Source organism: Acomys russatus, chromosome 4 (assembly GCF_903995435.1).
Source record: "Acomys russatus chromosome 4, mAcoRus1.1, whole genome shotgun sequence".
In the NCBI taxonomy this organism is placed as follows: Eukaryota; Metazoa; Chordata; class Mammalia; order Rodentia; family Muridae; genus Acomys; species Acomys russatus.
Window position 1 is genome coordinate 41,778,820 of NC_067140.1, and position 24,657 is coordinate 41,803,476.

Below are 24,657 nucleotides of genomic sequence, written 5' to 3' on the forward strand. Positions count from 1 at the left end.
TGTATGTTTTATTTCATTTTTGCATTCTTAAAAGTTTTGTGATTGTTTTGAGAATTGATTGGCAGTATTTTAGTATATTAACATTAACATTTAAAAAAAGATCAGGCATGATGGTACACATGTGTAATCTATCTACTTGGCAGGCTGGCTGGAACAATGCCACATCCAGTCCTACTTGGGCTACATAGCAAATTCAAGATCGGACTGAACAGTTTAGCCTTATCGCATATCAAAATAAAGACATAAAGGGTGAGGGACATACCTCACTGGTACAGTATTTGCGTTGCATGTTCAATCCCAAGTGCCATAAATAATAGAAAGCCCCCAAAGGTATGTACCTCCTAAGGAACAGCTTTCGAATGCATGTGAATAAGAGTCAAAGGTCAAGAAATAAGGAAGGTGCCTATGATGGAACCTTGAAGCGCAAAAGGCTTTCCTTGGTAACATTGTTAGGTTTCTCAGGAACTTAGTATATCTAATGTGTTTATGTGCGTACTCTCTTCATTTTCACCTTAGTAGATGACTTTCATTTTGGGTTTTTAGTCTGCGTGCCTATCTGCATCACATGTGTGTCCTGTGCTCATGGAGGCCAGAAGAGGGCATCAGCTCTCCTGAACTGGAGTTGCCATGTCAGGTGCTGGAAATTGAACCCTGATCATCTAGAAGAGCAACCAGCCCTCTTAACCATTGAGCTATCTCTTCAGCCCCAAATGTGGATTTTTTTTATTAGCACACAATTTACTGTCTGTCTTACTTTCTCCTGTGTTTCAGAACATTAAAAGTGCTTCCCCAACTTGTTTTATTGCAGATATTACTGTAGTGAATAACTCTATACATTGCCTACAGTTGTAGATTAGATTCCTAGATGTGTGAGGCTGTAGCAATGGCTCAGTTGTCAAGAACACTTGGCTGCTCTTGCAGAGGACCTAAGTTTGATACCCAGCACCCACATGGTGGCTCACAGCCATCTGTAACCCTATTTCCAGAGGATTTGACACCCTCTTGTCGACTCAGACATGTACTGCTTCAAGAGCACACTCACCCAACAAGGGAAGTGCTTCAGGTTGTGCTCAGCACAGTGGCACAAACATGTCTAGTCAAAACATCCATACACTTTTTTTTTTTAAAGTCTTAGAATTGCTCTATCAAAGAGTCTAGATTTGTCAGAACTCAAGTGCAAGTCCGTTCAAGTTGTTAAATTTTAAAATTCCAGCTCTGCTGATGATAATTTTTTTTAAAGCACCTAGTTTCCTAGGTAATTTTTAGACACTGTTATTATATCTTTTAACTTTGTCAGTACTTTTGGGTTAAAATTATTTCATATAAGAAATTGTCAAAATTAATCTGGTAAAGGTCATTGCAGGGAAGGTTTCATTTGCATTTCTTTTATGAAGAAGAGTGGGCATGTTTTCATGTTTCTAGTCCTTTGAATTTCTTTCTCTTAATTTGTTTTCCTCATCTTTTCCCTATATTTACACAAACATTGGGTAAGTTAAAGGGAAATTTTGTCTTCAATACAATTTGCTATTTGGAGGTTTATTTAGTTTTTTGGTTTTTTTTTTTTTTTTTTTTTTTTTAAGATTATGTATACAGTGCTCTGCCTGTATGTATACCTGCATGCCAGAAGAGGACAGTAGATCACATGATAAGATGGTCATGAGCCACCGTGCGGTTGCTGGGAATTGAACTCAGTATCTCTGGAAGAGCAGCCAGTGCTCTTAACTTCTGAGCCATCTCTCCAGCCTGGCAATTTAGAGATATTTGAGGGTCCTTTGGAGGTTGAGGGGGCAGAGGGTTGAAATGGTCTCATGCAGTTCAGTCTGGCCCAGAACCCCCAGTGTGGGCAGAGGGTGACCTTAGACTCCTGGTAGTCCTGCTTTTACTTCCCAGGTTCTAACTTTGCGGGCGTGTACTGCCATGCTTAGTTTAGACATTCAAATGCTTCTGGCAATATTAAACCATCAGGATGCTATCATTAGTATTACCTTTACTTGTTTTTCTAATGGGGCTGATCAAAGAACCAATAGTTCTTTTTGTTTTGGTGCATTTATTACCATAAGAATTCATCAGCTATGTTTTATACTTTTATTTTTGTTGGTCAAACCTCTAATTTCCTAAGCTTTACATTAATTTTTTAAATTGTTACTATTGATGTGCATGCACACCACACAAGTGTGAGGCGGCAGGAGTTTGGAGGTCATAGAACAACTTTGTGGAGTCATTTTTCTTCTACCTTTAAGTTGATCCAGGGATTGAATTTGTTGTCAGGCTTATGTGGCAGGTGCTTTATCTGCTAAGCCATCTTACCAGACGATGATTATTTTTATTATAAACCTTTTAAGCTTTTTTTTATTTTTACAACCCAACATCAGACATGAGAAGATTTGCATGTCCTTGTGAAAATAGTTTCATATAGTTTTTAAAGGCCAAATCTCTGCTGGTTGGATTTTATTTTCTGATCATTTGCTTATGAAATATGTATGAGAGTCAGTTGACCGAGAGCCCCCATGTAGTTCTGTTGGATCTGTCCTTCCTAAGTCTTTGTTTGTGTTTGTTTTTGAGACAGGGTTTCTCTGTGTAGTCTGGGCTGTCCTGGACTCGCTGTGTAGACCAGTTTGGCCTCAAACTCATAGCGATTCACTTGCCTCTGTCTCCCAAGTGCTGGGTGCATGAGCCACCATACTGGACTCTTCCTGATTCTCTATGCAAAAGTTATAACTTCCTTTTTCTTTTCTTATTCTTCTAGATGCTGGCCTGAGTCCAAATATGCTTTCCCTAACGCTTTGGGCATCCTTTTCTTTTGGGAAGCTTCCCTCCTCTTGCCATGGCTCTTGACCAGCCATGTGGCTGACCTCAATGCTTAACTGAAATGGCATGGCCTTTTCTTCCTTTTCCTTCTTCCACCTAGTTGCCAAGATTTGCGGCTTTTTGCTTTTGAATTTTTCTCTTAATCTGGAATGAAGTTGTCCTTGAGGGCTGGGGAGATGGCTCAGAGGTTAAGAGCGCACTAGCTATTCTTCCAAAGGTTCTGAGTTCAATTCCCAGCAACCACATGGTGGCTTGCAACCATCTATAATGAGATCTGGTGTCCTCTAATGGTGTACAGGTGTATTTGCAGGCAAAACACTATATATAATAAATAACTCTTTAAAAAAAGAAAAACAGCCCTTGATTTTCCCCCTTCCCAAAAATAAGATGTTTGTGAGAAAGACTTTTATTTTTTTGTGTATGAGACTTGTATTGTGTCATTTTGTGGAAAATGATTCACGTTAAAATCATGATAAGATCTTTCAATAAGAGATCTTTTAAAATAAGTAATATGTACAAAGATTATATTTTACTTACTAGCATCAAACATTTCCATTCTGGTTTTCCAAAAATATAACCCACCCTATCCAATGAAATTCTTACCTATACAACTTTGAATATTTGTCCCTAGATTTTATACTTTATATACATATTGTGATAAGACAGAGATATAAGGGGGGCAACTGATCAACCAAGAGTTATATACCTAGTCCTTTGTTCTCGTTCAGATTTAGACTGAGAAAAGACTGCTAGGTTCTCAGCTCAGCACTACGTCATTCATTTCCTATTATATTTTTTATTATATTTGTTGTCTGTTGATAATTTGACAGTCCAATGTAATGAGCTGTTAAATTAGACATCTCAATTCACAAAGAAAAAGGCTTTTATATTTACAGAATTTAGAATTTTTACCTTTTTGTTGTTCTTTAAGGAAAGTTTGTTGGTTATATTCTATTTTCAGCCTCTACTTTCTCATTTTCATGCCTATTTAAGAGATATTTAAGAACTAAAAAACGTGTTTCTCTTCAGTAGAATCAATGGAAAATGGAATTTTTTATTTTATTTTTAGTTTTTTGGTTTTTCAAGACACGGTTTCCTCCATGTAACCGCTCTGGCTGTCCTGGAACTTGCTCTGTAGACCAGGCTGGCCTCGAACTCACAAAGATCAGCCTGACTCTGACTCTGAAGTGCTGGGATTAAAGGTGTTCGCCACCACCACCTGCCTGGAATTGAATTTTATTATACTCGTGTAAGGATTTAAATTATGGAAATCTACTAAATTTAAGACTCCATATTAGCTCAACAAGTAAAGATGTCTTCACCAGCCCTGTCAGCTCAGCTCAGTTCTTGGGGTCTACATGGTGGAAGGAAAGAGCTCACATTTGCAAGTAGTCCTCTGACTTCCACACACTCACATGTGGCATGTGTGCACAAATAAAGTAAACTGAAGGGAGTTTTTAGAACTACTGTCTTATGCATTACAGACCTTATAAGGAACTTTTAGAAGTTTTTACATTTCCCAATGTATTTAAGACAATACTTTTTAATGATTTGTTTGCCTTATGTGCATTGATGTCTGAGTGAGGGTGTCAAATCACTTGGAACTGGGTTACAAACAGTTGTGAGCTGCCATGTGGGTGCTTGGGAATTGAACTCTGGTCCTCTGGAAGAACAGCCACTGCTCTTAACCACTTGAGCCATCTCTCCAGCCCTGTGACATATACTTTTAATTCTAGTAGAGTTTGCCCTATTTTGGTAAGTTCAGACCCTGTCTCAAGAAACAAAACAAAACAAGAGTGTCTTTTGTAAGCATTTGATCATAATGCATAAACATGGATATTCATATTTCTGAGTATGCAGACAACTAGTTAGACCTTTTCTACATTGATTTAGTACTGTTGAATGTCACACTTCTGGATACTGTGAAAATTCAAGGAATCTTGAAGAGGTGTGTGTGTGTGTGTGTGTGTGTGTGTGTGTGTGCGTGCGTGCATGCAGTTTAGGAGATAGCATTCAGAAATCAGTTCATGCATCCTTTGTAGAGGCAGGCTGTTGCTGCAGGGCTGCATGCTCCAGGCTTGTGGGCCTAGTGCCTTCAGATTCTCCTGTCTCTGTCACCCCATCAGTACACTATCCTAGTGCTGGGATTAGAAATGTGTGTCACTGGCTTTTATATGAGTTCCAGGTTTAAATTTGTGTTGTCTGCCTTTCATGGTCAGGGCTTTTACATGCGGGGCCATTTCCCTGGCATTCATGGTATTTTGATAATACCATATGTTTGTTTGTTTGTTTGTTTTATAATACCATGCACATTTAATCCTAGCACTCAGATAGAAGCAGATAGATCTCTGTGAGTTAGGGCCAGCCAGATCTACAAAATGAGACCCTGAGTTTGAAAAGAAAATTATGTTGAATCATTTGTTTGCTGAATGAGTGAACCAAAATAATCCTTGTATGAGTTAGTGGGAATGTGTGATTGTCATAGGCTTTCATTAGCGCTTACTACTGAAGTACATGAATAGATAATTTTAGAATCAAAGACTAAGTTTAAAAGGCAAACATAATGAATGATACCAAGTAAAAGGAAGATGGGAGGAAAAGCCGAACGTTTTCTGATTGTTAAAAGGAAAAGTATTTTTTTATCTAAAAGGGTAATGTGTTTTGTAAAATTAGAAAATTATGAGTCTAAAGGAAAAGTTTATAGTCTTGCATTTATCTATCTATCTCTATCTCTTTCTTTTTATAGACTAAGGATTTTTTGTCTATCCCAGGTTGTACTAAATAAAATTCACAGTCTGGAGAGATGGCTCAACGGTTAAGAGCTCTGGCTGCTCTTCCAGAGGTCCTGAGTTCAATTCCCAGCAACCACATGGTGGCTCACAACCATCTATAATGAGATCTGATGCCCTTTTCTGGCCTGCAGGCAGAATACTGTATACATAATAAAATTCATGATCCAGGTCTGGGCCACTGACGAGCTACCTTTTACCTTTAACCTAATCACTCTATCTACTAGGTCTATAAAATCTTACAGCTTTTTAAAGTACTATTTTTAGTATTATGAGTAGAGAGATGGCTAATGGTTAAGAGCACTTGTTGCTTTTGCAGAAAACCAGGGATGTTTCCTAGCACCCATGATGACTCACAAACATCCATAATCCCAGTTCGAGGGCATCCAACATTTGCACATAAATGTATGCAGGCAAAACAAAGTTATTTTTATTTACATATGTATGTGTACATCTGTACATGTATCCATAGAGAAGAAGGTGTTGGATTCCCCAGAGCTGGAATTAAATACAGTTGTGAGCCACCTAATATGGTGTTGGGGTTTGAACTCGTGTCCTCTGGAAGAGTAGCAAATGTTCTTAACTGGTGGGTTGGTCTCTTTAGTCCCCTCTTCATGCTTTTTTGTTAGCTTGTATTTTTCCCATGGTAGAGTATTTTTCTCCTGCTGTGAACTGAACGCAGGACCTCACAGCTAGGCAAGCGCTGTGTCACAGGTACGCCCTAGAAATGGAAGCGTACTTTTATTTTTTTTAAACTCACTTGTACTGTTCATATAGCAGTCTCTTTGAAATAAATGCTAGTTACCCAATTTTGTACATTATTTCCAGTGTTTTGCTTTGTAAGACACTAACAGCTAGGTGTGGTAGTGCATGCCTTTACTTAGCACTTACAAGGCAGAGACTAGCCTGGTTTACATAAGAGTTTCAGGCTGGCCAGGCATGGTAGGACACACCTTTTAATCCCAGTACTTGGGAGGCAGAGGCAGAGGCAGGCAGATCTCTTGAGTTCAAGGCTAGCCTGATCTATAGAGTTAGTTCCAGGACAGCCAGGGCTACAAAGAAGCTCTGATAAACACACACATACACACACACACGTTTTCAAGCCAGCCAGAACTACAGAGTGAGACCCTGTATCAAAAGGGGAAGAAAAAAAAAAATGGAGAAAGGAAAGAGAAACTAATAAAGCTTTTAAAGATTCTTATACATTCACAATGTTTCTTTAGGTCTACCTTTTAGAATTTGTATATCATATTCAGACACGGTAGCATATATGTATAATTCCAGCACTCGGGGAGGCAGAGCTTGGTGGATCTCTGAGAGTTTGAGGTCAGCTTGATCTACAAATCAATTCCAGGACAGCCAAGGCTACACAGAGAAAACAAAACAAAAAAATTGTATTTCATTATCAAAGATTTCTGGTAAGATCTTTCAAATTGAGCCATATAAATTTTTTTTTAAAGCTACTTTGTAATTTTAAAAAGAGTAGCTAATAACTAGTTTGAGAACAAGGAATTGAATGCATAATTTGGTACAGAAGATGGTATGTTATTTAATAAGCATTTTAAAGGTATTTGTAATTTAGTTATTTTAATAATAAAGTCAGAAAATTGCATAAGGATTAAGAAGGTGGGTGTTGGATCATAATCCAATTGGTTTTCTTAAGAGTGTTCAGGTAACAATATTGATTTGTTAAAACATGGACTATTTTGAGTATGGGTACACTGTAAGTTATTGAATAAGCGAAAGCTTTGTTTCACAGTTGTAGGTCTATGGTGATAGGTAAGTTCTTCATGAGTGGGAAAGTTGCTTTTAAAAACAGGAGAATGTAAAGTCTGAAGGCAGTTCAGTTTGGGTAAGTTCTTGGCAAGCATGTACAGCCATAGAACATGGTAAACATGTATAATCCTAGACTGGGGACCCAGAGGTGAGATAATCTTGAGCTCAAGGCCAATGTATGATACTTTAGTAAGACACTGTTTCTAAAAAATAAACACTGTGGGTCGATTATGCCTTAAGAGGTAATTGGATTGGTGGTGCCAAACTATTCCATCTAAAATAAAGCTGAATATAAATGTTCAGTGATGGGGATTGTCGATGCTCTCTTAAAATAGGACAAGATGAAGTTTAGGCCCAACCTCTGTGTCTCACAGGCATGGTTGAAATCAGCATGCTTAGCAGTTACTTGGTTTTGCTAACCTGAGTAAATCTCTGAGACATTCAAAAGTAGGATTGCAGTGGGAATGTTTATGCATAGAAAGACACACATGATAGTTGAAGGGGAATGTTAGAAATCAGTTTGACCAAAACAACCCAATTCTCTAACTGTTGTAAAAGATGTCTAGAAATAAAATATGTAACTAAGACAGAGAAATTGTCTCAGCCTTCACAGTATGGTCTACAGTTCTGTAAACATTCTTTCTGTGCTGTTGTCTCTTGCACTCTATCTAGTACATACATAGACATCAGATGTGTAGTTTTTTAGGGTATTATTTTTATTTGTCTCATTAATTAGTTTATTTATTCACTTTACATCCCAATTGCAGCTCCCTCCCTCCTCTCCTCTTGGTCCCACCCTTCCTAGTGTGCTATTTTTAAAACATCCTCTTGAGTACTTTGAAATTTAAGTTTTTTACATTTAAAATAAGATGGATATATTTCCATTTTTCATGGGAGTTGTTTGTTTATTTGTCTTGTTTTGTTATCTTGTGAGGGCTGTTATATTTTCCAGGCTGGTCTCAGCCTTCTATGTTCAAGTGATCCTCTTGCCTCAGCGTTGTAAGTAGCTGAGATTGTAGGTGTGCATCGTGATGAGTAGTCTCTTTTTTAGTATGTGTGTGTGTTTGAGACAGGGTCTTGTGTAGCACAAGCTGGCCTCAAACTTATTGTGTAGCCAAAAATGACCTTGAGCTTCTGATTTTCCTGCCTCTACTTCTTGAGATCTGTAAGTCTATGTGTGTACCACCACACCAAGTATTTTTTTAGCTCACTGCAAGAGAACAGAAGGTTGGACAATAAATGCCTGCATCCCATTTAATATGGTACTGGAATTCAAATCCAAAGACTCAGTGAATGCTAATCAAGCACTCTACAAATTGAGGCACATACCTAGCCCTTTCCATTCTCTATTCTAAATGTACACACTTGGTTTTTGTTTGATCTATTTTATGTGTATCGGTGTTTTGCCTGCATGAATGTCTGTGCACAATGTATGTGCCTGGTGCCTATGGAAGAGGACATCAGATCCCCAGGGACTGGAGTTACAGAGAGTGTGAGCTGCCATGTGTGTATTGGGAATCAAAACAAGGTCTTCTGCAAGAACAAGTGCTCTTAACCACTGAGACATCTCTCCAGCTCCTATATTTGTTATAAAATATGTGTAGGAGGTGAATTTTGAAGCAAGGGGGAATCATGAATTGAGGCTAGCCTAGGCTACATAGTGAGATTCTGTGGTGTAGTTTTGGACAAGTCTAAATGTCCCTGTACCTCATTTTCTTCTTTCTTAAACCAGATTGTTTTTCATTTCTTGTTTTTTTTTTCATAATTTTTATTTTATTTATTTGTGTGTGTGTCTGTGTGCGCACGCGCGCTCACAAGCACAATTGCCATGGCTCTCTTCCCCCACCATGCCCCAGGGATTGAACTTAAGTGGGCTAGCTCACCAGCCACAGAAGGGATTGTTTTTCAAACAGTGAGTTAATGCACATAAACTTGTTGAGTATCTGTGATAAATGTTGCTAGTGTTACCAGATTTTATTACTGTTTATTAAGTCCTAAGAAGTTGAATTGCTACAAGTATCAAATTGTAATAAATAAGTAATGACCTTATTGCTGTGGCCCCTTGTCTTTTGTGTACTCTCCTTTTGACCTGTGGCATTCCCCACAATCCACCAAGTCTTTTTGTTTCATAGTGTCTGAATACTTTGATATTATTTTTTCTCCCCTTTCTCTTCTTATTTCCGGTACTCTATAGATCTTTCTTTTTTGTCTGGGAATAGATAATTTAGAAAGAGTCCTGATGAGGCATAGTGGCACAAGCTCTAATTCCAGCACTCAGCAAATCTGCCTAGTTTACATAGTGGGTTTAAACACAGCCATGGCTACATAGTAGCCTCTGTCCCAAAAAGCAAGAAAAGGAGGTTTGTTCATGTCTTTATTAAGTCATGTGATCTTACTTGAAAGTGGTTTATATCCTGGCATTCATTTTACCTCAGTTACAGTTATTTAATAATCTAATACAAAATAAACTTTACTGTGCAACCACTTTCAACAGTTTTCGTGTTTGTCCCATGGATAACTGTTTGTTCTGTTTTCCTTTGTATTACTGGCTCAGGCCAATATTCCCTGACAGATAAATAATAGCTATTCTTATAACTAGTACTCTCAGCATGAGAAACTACCGTGTTTCCTCTGATCTGTAAACCCCACCACCACCACTTTTCTGACAAGCCATCTTTCCCCCTATTACATCATCATCACCTGCCAGAAGAATCGCAGTGACATCCAGGTGTTTTTGTGTATCAGTTTTAACTCTGCTTGGCTCTTTTTGCCCTCTGTGGTAGATCTGCACTACAATTAGCCAACCTGTTTTTTCATTATATGTTCTTACTTACCTAGATATTTTTCACTATTCTCCAAAAAACCTGAGACTCCTATGTGATTTGGGGGAGGGGGGGTGTCTTATACCTGTTTTTCACAGTGGCCTGGCTTCCATTTATTCAATAAAAATTTGTTACAAACTCTACTTGTCATTCCCTTTCCCCTGGATTTTATAGGATACAGAGCATATACAAAGTAATTTAAATTTAAATTGATTTCTGTATTGTTCTTAACATTGCTTTTAAGTTTCCAGTTAAGTTATAAGATCTTTAATAGAATTCAGTTACAGTATTCTCATATCCACTTGGTAAATCACAAGAAAACATGATCTTGAGAGAGGTCTCGGAAATCAAATCTAAAATCTTGCTCATGAGAAACATGCTCCGCCACTTGAGCTGCAGCTCCTAGCCCTGACAGACTTTTAGTTGACTCAGGAAAGTAAAGGGCTAAGTAGTACTCAGTGATTAGTAGAAATAGCCCAAAGGGAAGTAAATTTAATGAAGGCATAATTTTATTTAAAACAATAATTTTAATACATTTAATTATAATCATGAGGGTCTAGAATATCTGGTTAAAATTGTAAATAGTTAATTCTACGACAATAAAGTGCTTAAAGTGTACAAGGCATTTGCTAGTGTGGCCAACCTTTAAATCTTGTTAGTGTGTATACCACTAACCGATGCTTTTGTACACTGATACCGATGCTTTTGTATCCATACTTTTATATCTTTTTTTCTTTTCTTTCTTTTTTTGTTTTTTGTTTTTGTTTTTGTTTTTGTTTTTGTTTTTTCCCCTCTGTTTCAAAAGGCTTTATTTTCACTTGGTCCAAGACTTGGAAGGGGCTAGTGGCTTGAGAGGTTCATTCAGATTGGAGGTGCTAAGGTGGCTGGTCTTTTCTTTTTTTAGTGTGAGCACTCTACCATTGAGCCATACCATATTCTTAGCCCTATGTATAGCTATAATTGATAGGAAAATTATGGCTTCCTTAAGTAATAAATGTTGTTATAGGAAAACTTAAAAATTATAGTTTGGCAAAACTTACAAGTTATCTTTTTTCTTTAGTTGTTAAATTGTCTTCACTACAATTAAAATACAATTCATGAGTCACGGCTCAGTTTTGTTGACCAATGCTTGGAAATGGAGAAAGGCCTGACAAATGGAGTTCATGTAATTGTCTGCTAAATAAAAATTGGTCTATTTGTAGACACTTCTTGACAACTCTGCTGTAAAACTCTGATTGAGACACAAAGGGGAACTGTACATATTTATTTATTTTGAGTAGGTTTTGAAATAGACTCTCCTTATATAGCCTTGTCTATCCTGGAACTTACTTTGTAGGCCAAGCTGGCCTCAAATGTATGATCTTACTGTCTCTGCCTCCTGATTACTGGGATTACGGTACGCACTACCATTCCTAGACCACTTGTAGTCATTGTTTTGCAAATTCCTTAAAACTGCTTAAATTCTGCAATCTTCAGCAACATAATTTTCACTGAATTAGGGGAATGAAGAAAAAAATGTTCAAAATAGGATTTATATTTAGGCCTCCCTTTGTTCTGAGGTGTCATGATTAGAACTAAGCTTTTGTTGTTGGTGTTAAAGACAGGGTTTCTCTGTGTAGCCTTGCCTGCCCTGAAACTTGCTTTGTAGATCAGTCTTCCTTTGAACTCAGATATTGCCTGCCTTTGTCTCCCCAGTGGTAGGATTAGAGGTATATGCTGCCACCAGCTGGCCTAAGCGATTTTTCATAATTAAAATTCAACATCTTCACCCTTGAATTCACATTAGTTTGACCCATAAAGTGTATGGATTGCACTTTAGTGTGAAAAAGATTGTGAGAGCAGGTTAGGAGTACAGATCTGCAATTCTTCATTGTAAACAACTGCCATAAGAATTCCTTTTTGTTTGCTCATTACTGTCTAAAAACACATATTTTGAGTTGTTCCAAATGTGAATTTCTGAAAGCCCCAACAAAATATGTAGACTGTTTGAGATTATCTTGCCTCAGTTTTTTGTGACAAAGTACAGAGTCTTACTAAGTAGTTACTTGCCTTGAACTTTGTGATCTAATGTGTGTGTGTGTGTTTTGTATACATGAATGCAAGTTCTAATAGAGGCCAGAGGTATTCTGTCACCATCTATAAGGATAATTAAATTATTTAACAGAAGGGTATAAAATGGAATAAGATTAATGAGTGTGACTGAGAATTTTTGTTTTTTTAAACAAGCTCTCACTGTGTATCTCTGGCTGAGCCAGAACTTCGCCCCATTCCCAACACACCCCTAGGTGCTGGGATCACAGCCGTGTGCTACCTGGCTTGTGACTAAGAATATTTATGAATGTGTCAGCATAGGTAAAGCGTTTCTCACTACAAGTTTATCCTTTTTTGATTATTGGTAGGAGTGTTCAGCACCTGAACCTTCCAGATGGTTTGTGGTTTCAATCCTTGGAGCAGCCTTTTGAAGTGGACATTGCCATCCCTGCCGTGTCCATGGCAACGCTGATCTGGCAATGAGTCAATAGTTGATATAGTATGCTCATATTCTTTTCACTTTATTACAGTGCAGATTTTGCTCCCAAAGCAAATTGAGAATAATTGCTCAATTGTTTTTAAAGAATATGTTTAAAGGGCTGGAAAGATGGCTCAACAGTTAAGTACACTGGGTGCTTTTCCAGAGGGCAAGTTGGGTCCCCCTCATTCACATGATGGCTCACAACCATGTGTAGCTCCAGTTCCAGGGGATCTGACACTTTCTTGTTTGGTTGGTTGGTTGGTTTTGTTTTTTGAGACAGGGTTTCTCTGTGTTGCTTTTGCTGTCCTGGATTTCCTTTGTAGACTAGGCTATCTTCGAATTCACAGAGATCTGCCTGCCTCTGCTTCCCTGAGTGCTGGTATTACAGGCATGCGCCACCGCACCTGCCCTGACGTTTTCTTCTACCTGCTAAGAGTACTGCATGCACATGGTACATAAACATACATAGCACCAAAATATCTATACACCTAAAAAAATTTCCTTTTAAAATGAAAGGATTATAATAGGAATTTGGCTTAGTTGGTAAAGTGCTTGTTTTGCAAGCATAAGGATCTGAGTTTAAGGTCAAGAGAAGTGGCTGGTGGTTAAAAGCATATATTGGTTCTTGTGAGTTTGATTCCCACCACTCACAACAGGCAGCTCACAACTGCCTGGAACGCCAGTTTGAGGCAACCAACACCTCTCTGACTTCTGGTCACAGACACACATACATTGACATTAATATCACACACACATGCCCACATAAAAACTGACTGTATCACATCTGGAACCCTAGGCAGAGATAGATCATGGATCCCTGGAGTTCATTGAGACAGCTAATCTAACGTAGTCAGTGAGCTCCAGGGACTGAAAAGACCCTCCTTCAAAAACAGGACGGAGGGCCCGTGAGATTACTCAGCAGGTAAGAGAGTGCTCATCAAGCCAGATGGTCTGAGTTTGATCCCTAGGGCCCACGTGGTAGAGAAGACAGACTCATAAGTTGTCCTCTGACCTCGTGTGTGCTCTTTAGCACATGTGTGTACACACACACACACGCATGCATGCATGCACACGTGTGTGCATACACGTGCACGCATATGCTTTCACACAAATAATGAGATCATATCTGTTACAGTATTTTTATTAAGATTGGCTTACTAGAGGGATTCTCAATATTCGTTTGTTGAATTAATGATTGACAATCAGTGACCGTGTACTAAGTACTGGAAAATTCACTTTATATTAGTCAGAAGTATCTTTCTTCATGTATTTGTTATGCTAATATCAACTAAAGAAATAATCAGCCTAGTGGTGGCACACACCTTTAACCCCAGGACTTGGGAGGCAGAGGCAGTCAGATCTCTGATCTCAAGGCCAGCCTAGTCTACAGAGTTTCAGGGCAGCCAGGACTACACAGCGAAGCCTTGTCTCTCAAAAAAGGAGAAGGAAAAGAAGAATGAGAATCAAAGAGTTCAGGAGACAGGACCAATTTGTGTAGGGGAAACAACATAAAGTATTGTTTATGAGAGGGCGGATACTTTATAACAGCTGTGAAACTGTGTTTCACAGCCTTCTATCTATTCCATGTTTTTTCTTGATCATAAAGCAATCCAAAACCTTTTTTTTTTTTTACCATTGTTTCATAAATATGAATTATTCTATATACATTACTAACCTACAAGCATTTATCATGGTCTTATGGAAATCTCTCTAGCTAGTGTAGCTAGTTCATTTTATATGGGTACATAATCCATTATGTGAGGCATCATAATTTATTATACTGTTTACATTGTGGGCATTCACTTTGGGCTATCTGTGCAATAAATAGCTGTGTACAAATACATTATATAACCTGCTGCTTTTGTTTCTTTGGGATGGACCCCAGGAATGGAATCATTGAGTCTCTTTTCTATTAATTGTGATACAGTTTCATGTGTGCCAAGCTGGATTCAAACTTGCCATGTGGCCAAGGATGGCCTTAAATTTCTGATCCTTGTGCCTACAGTTCCCAAATGATGAGATGAAACACATGAGTCACCATATCTGATTTATTTGGTGTTGGGAATCAAACCCAGGACTTAATAATACTAGGCAAACATTCTATCAACTGAGCTATCACCAACCTGGCTGGGTCTTTTTTTTTTTAATGGTTGTTACTAGTGGCCTTCCTTATGTCATGCTTTGTCCACTGGTGTATAACTTTTCCCTGCTTGTCTTTGATAGTATTAATATCTTTTTTTCTTTCTGTCTTTTGTTTTGTTTTCTTTTTTGAGACAGAGTCTGTCTATATAGCCCTGGCTATCTTGGAACTCACTATGTAGTTCAGGCTAGCCTCAAATCTACAGAGATCCTCTGTCTCTGCCTCCTAAGTACTGGGATGAAAAGGTGTGCACCACCATCTCCTGCTTAATACCCATTTAAAGTTTTACCATTCTGGTGAGTGTAGATTGATACATAGGACCTTAGTTTGTCTTTCTTGATTTGGAAGTTTGTACGTATTGCCATGTTGTGTAACTTTACATCTGCTGGGGATTGTGTATTCATATTCTTGGTAGTTTCAACAATGAATAATTTTGTTTTTCTGACCAATCATAAGAACTGTAAATAATTTCATCTGTATGTAGGAAGCAGTTGAGTTTAAACTTACCCTCTTTCACACTCACCTTCAACCCCTTCAAATCAAATGATTAGATCGTGGCCTCAAGTTCTATGGATTCTGAGAGGAGTTTGCATAGAGCGTGCACTAAAACTTAGAGCCTGTTCCTTGTTTTTCTTCCACAGAGGACACTAGCTTGCCCCCCCCCTTTTTTTTTTTTTTTTTCAAAGATTTCTTTTGTGTGTGTGTGTGTGTGTGTGTGTGTGTGTGTGTGTGTGTGTTTATGGGTGTTTTACTTTTGTGTATGTCTCTGCACTACCTGGATACAGTGCTCATGGAAGCCAGAAGTTGATCCTTTGGAACTAGAGTTCTTGTGAGCTGCCATGTAGGTGCTGGGACAATGCCCTTAACTGCAGCCCATATTGGCTTTTAACAAACAAAAACATAAAAAAAAAAAAAAAAAAAAACCTGAACCAAATAGGCAGGTTGAGTCCTTCCTACCACAGCATGCATCCCTGATTGCTTGGTAGAGGACTAGCAGCATCCTGCTTGCTGTGTATACCTGCTCCTCAGCTATCAGCAAGGAGTCAACTTCTCTGTCAGCACAGCTCCATGAATCAGAAAACAGCCAACGTGTTGCAACCAGAAGAATGTAAACTAAAATTGACACAACAGGTTCCCAACAAAACAGCTGCTGTAAGAGGAGATGGAGAAAAAAAAAACAAATCAAAACAAAAACAAAAACAGTTAAACACAAGATTCAAAGTCCATTAATGATGCAAACCTGGTGCCAGAAAACATTTGAGAACTAAATATAGCAGCAGTAGGTAAAATGAAATAGAATGGCCATACAGAGATTTAATTTATTGGAAAATCTAGCAAATAAACTTTAAAAAATAAAGCTTATATTTTGAGCCTATAACCAAAAAACCTCATTTAAAAAGAAGAACACTGGAAGACAGAAGATAACTTAAAAAGAAAAAAATGCAGTTTGTTTGTTTTGCTTTGCTTTTGTTTTTCAAGATAGGGTTTCTCTGTGTAGCCCTGGCTATGCTGGACTCACTCTGTAGACTAGGCCTCAAACTCACAGAGATCCACCTGTCTCTGCCTCCAGAGTGCTGGGATTAAATGTCTGGCCCAAAAAGAAAAAAAAATTTTTTGAGTGGAAAAGTCATAAATTTACAGGTTCAAATCCACTTTTGAGTTGAATTTAACACCCACTGTATGAGATGAACCCATACCAGGCAAACAACCTGAGATTAGATTGGTCATGGGCCTCAGGAGTAAATCTACTACAATTATTCTGCTGACAGAAAATGATTCCTAATAACATACTGCTGTCCACATAGAGCAAAGCATCACTCAACCTTTATCCAGGAAGCTTCTATTTACAGTAGATACAGAGGCCCATAACTGGGCAGCAAGCCGAAAGTGAGAGAGTTTGGAGTATGCAACCTTGAATGGCATGTCTTTATTATATCTCTCCCCCACAAAGCTTAGGGATCTAAGGGGAAGAGGCAGGAAAATGGTAAGAGCCTGGATGGTTTTAGGAAACATCATTTATAGACACAGCTGGACAAACAAATACACATAGATCTTACAGAGAGCTGCACAAGCTCAAACCTGACAAAAATCCCAGTGCAGGAGGGGAAGTGGGTACAAAGTTCCATCCCAAACCAAAAGTTGTTTGCCAATGGTAGATGCTGAGAGAGGGAGAAACAACATAGGCATATCAACCACACTTGGGGTAAGCTGTACTCAGAGGTAGGTAGCCACACAAACCAGGCTCCGTAGCTTTTAGTGACTTTTTCTTCTGTTTAAAAGAGGGGGCGGGAAATATGACTTTGGGTGGTGGGGAGACTATGGAAGGAGTTTGGGCTTAGTGGCCCACCCCTTTAATCCCAGCCCCCTGAAGACAGGCAAGTGTCTCTCTGTGAATTCAAGGCTGGCCTACACAAAGTGTTCCAAGGAGGCTGGGCCTTCATAGTGAGACTCTGTCTCAAAAAAGATAATGTTTTAGGAGTCTCTTGGACAACCCTGACCAACAGCTCAAAAGAGGGCTTCTTGGGCCTGGTGTTGGGGTTTATGTTCAATGGTCCAAGAGACTCCCAAAGCATAAAGACACCGTGCACTTCAGACACAGGGCCCAGAGGCCCCAGAGCTGGACCTAACCTGAAAGCCACTTCCCCCAGGACTACCTTTTGTGGTGTCAGAAGATGCCATGTAAGCTTCCAAAGGAGGAAACACCAACACTCACGCCTGTGAACCACAACAATAACCAGCAGGGCACAATAACCCTAAAGCTACAGTAATGGCATGCAAACCTTGGCAGTAACTAACAGCTCTCTAATTAGACGTTAGACCTGCTCAGCAATAGGGAAATCACGCCTAGTATTGGAAACCTAGCCACTAGACAGGGCTTGGAGGAGAGCCTACACCCTCCACTAAACAAGCATAATCCCTAACTACATTTTAGAGATTTGTCCATATAACCACAGAGAAGTATAGTCCTTAACCCTTATAAGGAAAATTCTCTAAACAGACAGAGACCATTACAGAAAGCCACACCAATCAACTGTGAAGCTCACTCCCAGCTGCTACATCTACAGCACAACTCCTGGGCCTTAGGCTCAAGGGTTATTGTGGAAGAAGGGACAAAAAGACTGTAAAATCCAGTTTTGCATTTAACAAGTTTAAAGGGCATACTTAAGTCCAAGTAAAGTTTTGTGATAGTGATAATAATGATAGGTAATAAATGATCTCATTTGGGAATTGGTTCTCTCCTTCACATGGGTTCTATGATTGACAGTTCTGGATCATATGTTTGCACCACTATACCTGAATTATTTGTTATTTTTGAATGAAAAGTTTATAAGGTTCATGTAAAAGGTCAAGAATTCAGAAGTTGTGTGTTGATACCCTTAAAAAGGAGTAACATTAATCCTATGTTTTGTTTTGTTTTGTTTCTCTTCAGATTAAAGCTAAAAATTATGACAAGGTTGAAAAGGTAAGTTCTCTTAAATCTATTTTGAAGTTTAAGAGTTTCTAGCTGGGCGGTGGTGGCACATGTCTTTAATCCCAGCAATTGGAAAACAGAGGAAGGCGGATCTATAAGAGTTTGAGGCTAGTTTGGTCTACAAAGTGAGTCCAGGACAGCCAGGACTACCCACAGAGACCGTGACTTGCGGGAGGGGTGGGGGCAGTGAGAGAGTTTCTATATGACTGCTGGGCAGTGGTGGTGCACACCTTTAATCCCAGCACTTGGGAGGTAGAGGCAGGTGGATCTCTGAGTTTCGGGCCAGCCTAATCTACAGAGTGAGTTCCAGGGCAGTTGGTTACACAGAGAAACCCTGTCTCAAAAACCAAAAAATAAGAGTTCCTACATGACCAATATGGTAAATAATATGGTAAAATGATATAAATTATTGAATCCAAGTAGTGGCTATATAATTATATTGTAATAATATTTTTCCTTTCTTTTTTTTCTTACTTGTTTTTTCGAGACAGGGTTTCTTTGTATAGTTCTAGCTGTCCCGGACTCTCTTTGTAGACCAGGCTAGCCTCAAACTACAGAGGTTGCCTGCCTTTGCCTTCCCAAGTGCTAGGATTACAGGCATGCACCACTGTACCTGTCAGTATTTCGCTTTCTTAAAAATTTAAAAGTCCCTGGCCTGGAGAGATGGCTCAGAGGTTAAAAGCACTATCTGTTCTTCCACAGGTCCTGAATTCAATTCTCAGCAACCACATGGTGGCTCACAGCCATCTATAATGTGATCTAATATTCTCTTCAAGCATACATGTAGGCAGAACACTATATACATAATAAATAAATAAATAAATAAATATTTTTTAAAATGTAAAGGTCCCGCCAGGTGGTGGTGCATGCCTTTCATCCCAGCACTGGAGAGGCAGAGGCAGGCAAATTGCTGTGAGTTCAAGGCTAGCCTGGTCTACATGGTGAGTCCAGGACAGCTAAAGGTTACACAGAGAAACCCTGTCTCGGGGGGTGTTAGGAATCAAACCAAGGCCCTCAGCCAGTGCTCTTAACCACAAAGTCATCTCTCCATCCCTTTTATTTGCCTTTTATTTATAAGAAAATTAATTCCTGGAAAGACCTGACTTTATTTTTAATATGCTATTTCATTCATGCAAATATGAAATGTATTTAACTGGATGCTGATACTACTTTCTTATATTTAAAGCTATTTCAAAGATGCCTTATGAAGGTTTTGCACATTGATTTATGGAAGTGTTATCTTTCATACGTCAGAGAAACCAAGGGTAAACTGCCAAGTTACAAGTAAGTGAAACCGTGGTCTTAAGAATGTACATTGAGCCAGGCGGTGGTGGCGCATGTCTTTAATCCCAGCACTTGGGAGGTAGAGGCAGGCGAATCGCTGTGAGTTCGAGGCCAACCTGGTCGACAAAGTGAGTCCAGGACAGCTAAGGCTACACAGAGAAACCCTGTCTCGGGGGAAAAAAAATAAAAAGAGAATGTACATTGAAAAGCCAGGCATGGTGACACACACCTTTAATCCCAGCACTCGGGAGGCAGAGGCAGGTGGATTGCTGTGAGTTTGAGGCCAGCCTTGTGTACAAAGTGAGTCCAGGACAGCCAAGGCTAACCCAGAGAGACCCTGTCTCGAGAAACCAAAAAAAAAAAAAAATGTACGTTGGGCTGAGTGTTGTGATACACACCTTTAATCCCATGCTGAGGAGGCAGAGGTAGGTAGAGCTTTGAGTTTGAGGCCAGTCTGCTCTACAGACAGGCAGGCTACACAGAAAAACCCTGTGGGCAGTGGCAGGGAGCAGTGCGTATTGTCTCTAGACACACAGCCATTTCTACATGACTCACACCACCTCTAGTCTCTGAGCTACAGGTGAGAAGAAACCTTAAGTATTTGAAGTCAGAATTCTCCAAGAAATTGGGAAATTATCTTCCACTGGAGAGCTGACTCATTCACATTTTCCTATGTTGAAGCACTGTGTATTTGCAACACCAGAGCACTTTTTGACAAGCTTGTCAATGATTGTCTCAGCACACCACACCATGCTTGGCAAGTGATAGGGCGCAGTGTGCCACTCAAGATGCCCAAGGCACCTCTTGGTATTTAACTCCCCACCATGACTTACACCTGCCTGTCTTCACTGACTCTGACTTGGATGTCCCCTGATGTGTTTATAACAGCTTTAGGTTTGGATCTTGGTTTTTGATTTTTTTTTTTTTTTTTCAGACAGGGTCTCTCTGTATAGCTCAGAGTAGTGTGTGGTACACTACATACCCCAGGCTGACCTTGAACTCACTATGCAACTGGGAATGTCTTCTACCACAGGGTAGTGCTCCTGACTTGGCTTCCTGAGTCAACAGCTTCTTGGGATAACAGGTGTGAGCTACCTTACCCAGATGGTAACAAATTTTAAAACTGTTTTTCATATTCATTTCAGAGAAAAAATGGCTCAAGCTTACGATTTTGCACTGGATAAAATTGGAATGGAAATAATGTCCTATCAGGTAGAGTTCAAATTCTTAAAGATATACACAAGGGCTGGGAATACAGCTCGGTGGTAAAATACTTACCCAGCATGCCTGAGATTCTAGGTATACACCTACATATGAAAATATCAAGAAGGATACTAACATTTTGTTTTATTTCTTAGATTTGGGTGGATTACATCAATTTCTTAAAAGGCGTGTAAGTATTGCCTTAATTTTTAATATACAAACAAAATATACAAACAAATTGATTTAGCTATAGTACAATTAATAATATTTCTTATCCAACTTCAGGGAAGCTGTAGGGTCTTATGCAGAAAATCAGAGAATAACTGCTGTCCGAAGAGTTTATCAACGAGGTTGTGTTAATCCAATGATTAATATCGAACAACTCTGGAGAGATTACAACAAGTATGAAGAGGTAAATTAAGCCAGTTTATTACAAAGTGGCCATGCTACTTGTTATCTACTGTAAACTCAGGGAATCTAGCCCTCTAATGTTAGGGGTCTCAATTACACTGTATGCTACTGCTACTGGTTTTTTTTTGTTTTTGTTTTTTTTCCTGCACCATGGACTAATCCCTGAGCTTTATGCAAATAAGGAAAATACCCTACCACAGAACTATATATTCTTAGATACATTGTTTTATACTGATTCCAATAAAAGAATTTGTGGAGTTTAAAGTTTTTATTATACTACAGTAATCATTAATGTGCAAGTATCTCTGTGATGTGTTGGCTTCAAGTCTTTTATATAGTAAGTCTGGTTGTAGCTTTTTTTCTTTTTTCTTTTTCTTCTTCGAGACAGGGTATCCTTGGCTGTCCTGGACTCTAACTCACAGCGATCCACCTGCCTCTGCCTCCTGAGTGCTAGGATTAAAGGCATGTGCCACCATGCCCGCTGCTTTTTTTTTTTTTTTTTTTTAAAGATTTATTTATTTATTTTATGTATGAGAGTGCTCTGTTTTCATGCACACCAGAAGAGGGAATCAGATTCCACTACAGATGAGCCACCACATGGTTGCTGGGATTTGAACTCAGGTCTGCTGGAAGAACAGCCAGTGCTCTCAACCACTGACCCTCCTCTCCAGCCCCTATTTGTAGCTTTTTAAAGAAATGTATATTGACTTTTGAATTAATTTCCATTCCCACCAGTAGTATATAAGTGTTCCTTTTGCCCACATCCTTGCCAGCATTATTTGTTTGCTTAATGACTGCTTTGACTGGATAAGATAGAATCTCATGATTTCATGTCCATTAAAATTCTTGGGTCAGGAGCTAGAACAGCTTCAGCAGTTGAGAGCATTGGATGTTCTTCCAGAGGACCCAGGTTCAGTTCCCAGCACCCACATTGTGGTTCACAGCAATGTATAACTCCAGTTCTAGAGAATCCAGCTCTTTCTTGTGGCCTCCATGGACCCCAGCTATGCACTAGTGCACAGGCATAACTCAGGCAAAATAACAATACACATTAGGAGAAGAAGAAAGAAAGTGAAACAAACTCTTGGCCAGTAAAATGGCTCAACAGGTAAAGGTACTTGCTGCCATGCCTGATGGCCTGAATTAAATACTCAGAACCACATTGTAAAAGGAGAAAGCCCACTGCTGCAAGTTGTCCTCTGACCTCTATGCATGTGCACCCATCCATCCAGCCACACAAAATAAATAAGTAAAAAGATTTCCTAAGAATAGGATTTTATAGCCTACTCACAACAGACAAATTAGACATTGTTGTAGAAGCAAAACAGCATGTGTGCCACCATGCCTGTTTAGAGGTCACAGGACAGCTTTGTGGGTCAGTTCTCTCACCATGACCTGGGTTCTAGGGATGGCACCCAAGTCATCAGGCTTATATGGAAGTGCTTTACATACTAAACCATCTTGCCTGCTAGTCTACTTAATGTTGTTGTTTATTTTTCCCTGAGCTGGGTATATAGTTCAGTGGTAGAGTTTTTGTCTAGTTGCCTAGTATGCAAGAAGCTGTGGGTTTGGTTTGCGGAAGTTTATTAAAAAAGAAAAGAAAAATAAAAAAAAATTAAAAAGAGAAGAAAAAGCAATTAATAGCAATATTTTTTCCCTTAGGGTATCAATATTCATTTAGCTAAAAAGATGATTGAAGATCGGAGTAGAGACTACATGAATGCTAGACGTGTAGCAAAGGTATGAAATTCTACTAGGCTACGTAATTTAATGTTATTGAATCATTTAAATAATATGCAAAGCTTTCCAACTAATATTACTCTTGATATTTTCAATTATTTGTAGTCCTAATTAATGACAACTAATTGTAGCTAGTTGATATTTGTCTGAAATGATGATTTTTATTTTTGTTTTGTTTTTTTTGAGACAGGATTTTTCTATGTAGCAGTGGCTGTCCTGGCTCCAGACTCATAGAGATCAATTTGCCTCTGTCTCGTGAATGCTAGGATCAAATACTTGGCAAAATGATATAGTTAAATTTAACTAATTGTTTAAGTTATATTAAATGGTAAAAAATATAAGCTGGATTTGGAAGAAATTGTGTGTATGCGTTACTGGGCATCATCCAACTTAAGGATTCACACACATTCGGAAGTGTTCTACTACTGAGTCATATCACCAGTCCAAAAGTGTTTAATTTGTTTTTTGTTTGTTTTTGAAGTAGACTCTTGCTATGTAGTGTTGACTGCCCTGATACTTTGTAGCCCAGGCTACAGCTTGAATTCATGGAATTCTTCCTGTGTCAGCTTACCAAGTGCTGGAATTATAGGCATGAGCCACCATGCTTGGCTAAAAATATTTTTCAAAACAGCTTTACATAGAGTTATTGAAGTACCTGATAACCTTTCTTCATATTTGCTTATCTAAATATTGTGTTACTTTGTAGTCACTGTCATCATAAAATAACATAGCTCTCTGGGACAGATTTTGTGCTGTGTACATACCTTTCTGTTCACTGGACAAATTGCCAAATTGTACAAGCTATTAGCTTCTCCAAAGTTGTCAATAACAATGCTACCAAATCTCCACTCATGCTGCCTTTCACATCATACACCCTGCAGAGCGGCCCTCCTCCATTGCCTGCGAAGGTAGTCCATGGGTGACCTGTTCACCACTCCTAGGGATCTGACTTTGTTTGGTAATACTCTGTTATGTCTTTCCTTACTCTTGAGTTTTGCTTTGTTGTTTGTGGATGTTTTTTGACTTCTTTTTCTCAGGACAAGGTCTCATGTAGCCCAGGTTGGCCTCAAACCCATTATGTGTCTGAGGATAACTTTGAATTCTAAAATCATATTAACAAAGTGATATTAGGGGTAGGAAAGTAAACATTTTAAACAAAATATTTCTGACTGAACAACTCTCTCCTCATATATCTGAGTTGTTCTAGGCTTATCAAAACCTTGTAAATGTTTGTTTAGGAGTATGAGACGGTAATGAAAGGCTTGGACCGCAACGCTCCGTCAGTGCCTCCTCAGAACACTCCTCAAGAGGCTCAGCAAGTCGACATGTGGAAGAAGTACATCCAGTGGGAGAAGAGCAACCCTCTCCGCACAGAGGACCAGACCCTGATAACAAAAAGAGGTAACAGAGGTCCCCAAAGGCTTGGCTACATGGCACTGGACTGCTTGATGTTCGGCTGGGGTTGCGTCAGAGTCTGCCCTGCCCAGCATGCCCGGCTCTTGTTCCACAACTTATGTTGGCTTTGAGCTCACTTTGTCGCCTTGGCTGGCCTCCAGCTCACGATGCTCCTGTTTTAGCTTCCTGGGTGCTGGGGTCACAGAAATGTGCTTACATGCCCAGATGAGACTTTGGATTTTTTATTTCAAAATCTTTTTGTTTTCTTTCCACTTATGTTTTTTCATTAATAATCATGTCAATAG

At 39.1% G+C, this 24,657-nt stretch overlaps 1 protein-coding gene across 1 annotated transcript in view; it reads left to right on the top strand.

The window, feature by feature from the left end:
- Cstf3 (cleavage stimulation factor subunit 3) overlaps window positions 1-24,657 on the top strand; it is a 71,742-nt gene that overhangs the window by 33,329 nt on the left and 13,756 nt on the right. Inside the window, exons 4-10 of the mRNA XM_051144272.1 lie at window positions 18,278-18,310; window positions 19,506-19,603; window positions 20,749-20,815; window positions 20,962-20,996; window positions 21,092-21,218; window positions 22,880-22,957; window positions 24,196-24,358. Of these exons, the coding sequence (XP_051000229.1) occupies window positions 18,278-18,310; window positions 19,506-19,603; window positions 20,749-20,815; window positions 20,962-20,996; window positions 21,092-21,218; window positions 22,880-22,957; window positions 24,196-24,358 (601 nt within the window). The remainder of the gene's footprint in view (window positions 1-18,277; window positions 18,311-19,505; window positions 19,604-20,748; window positions 20,816-20,961; window positions 20,997-21,091; window positions 21,219-22,879; window positions 22,958-24,195; window positions 24,359-24,657) is intronic.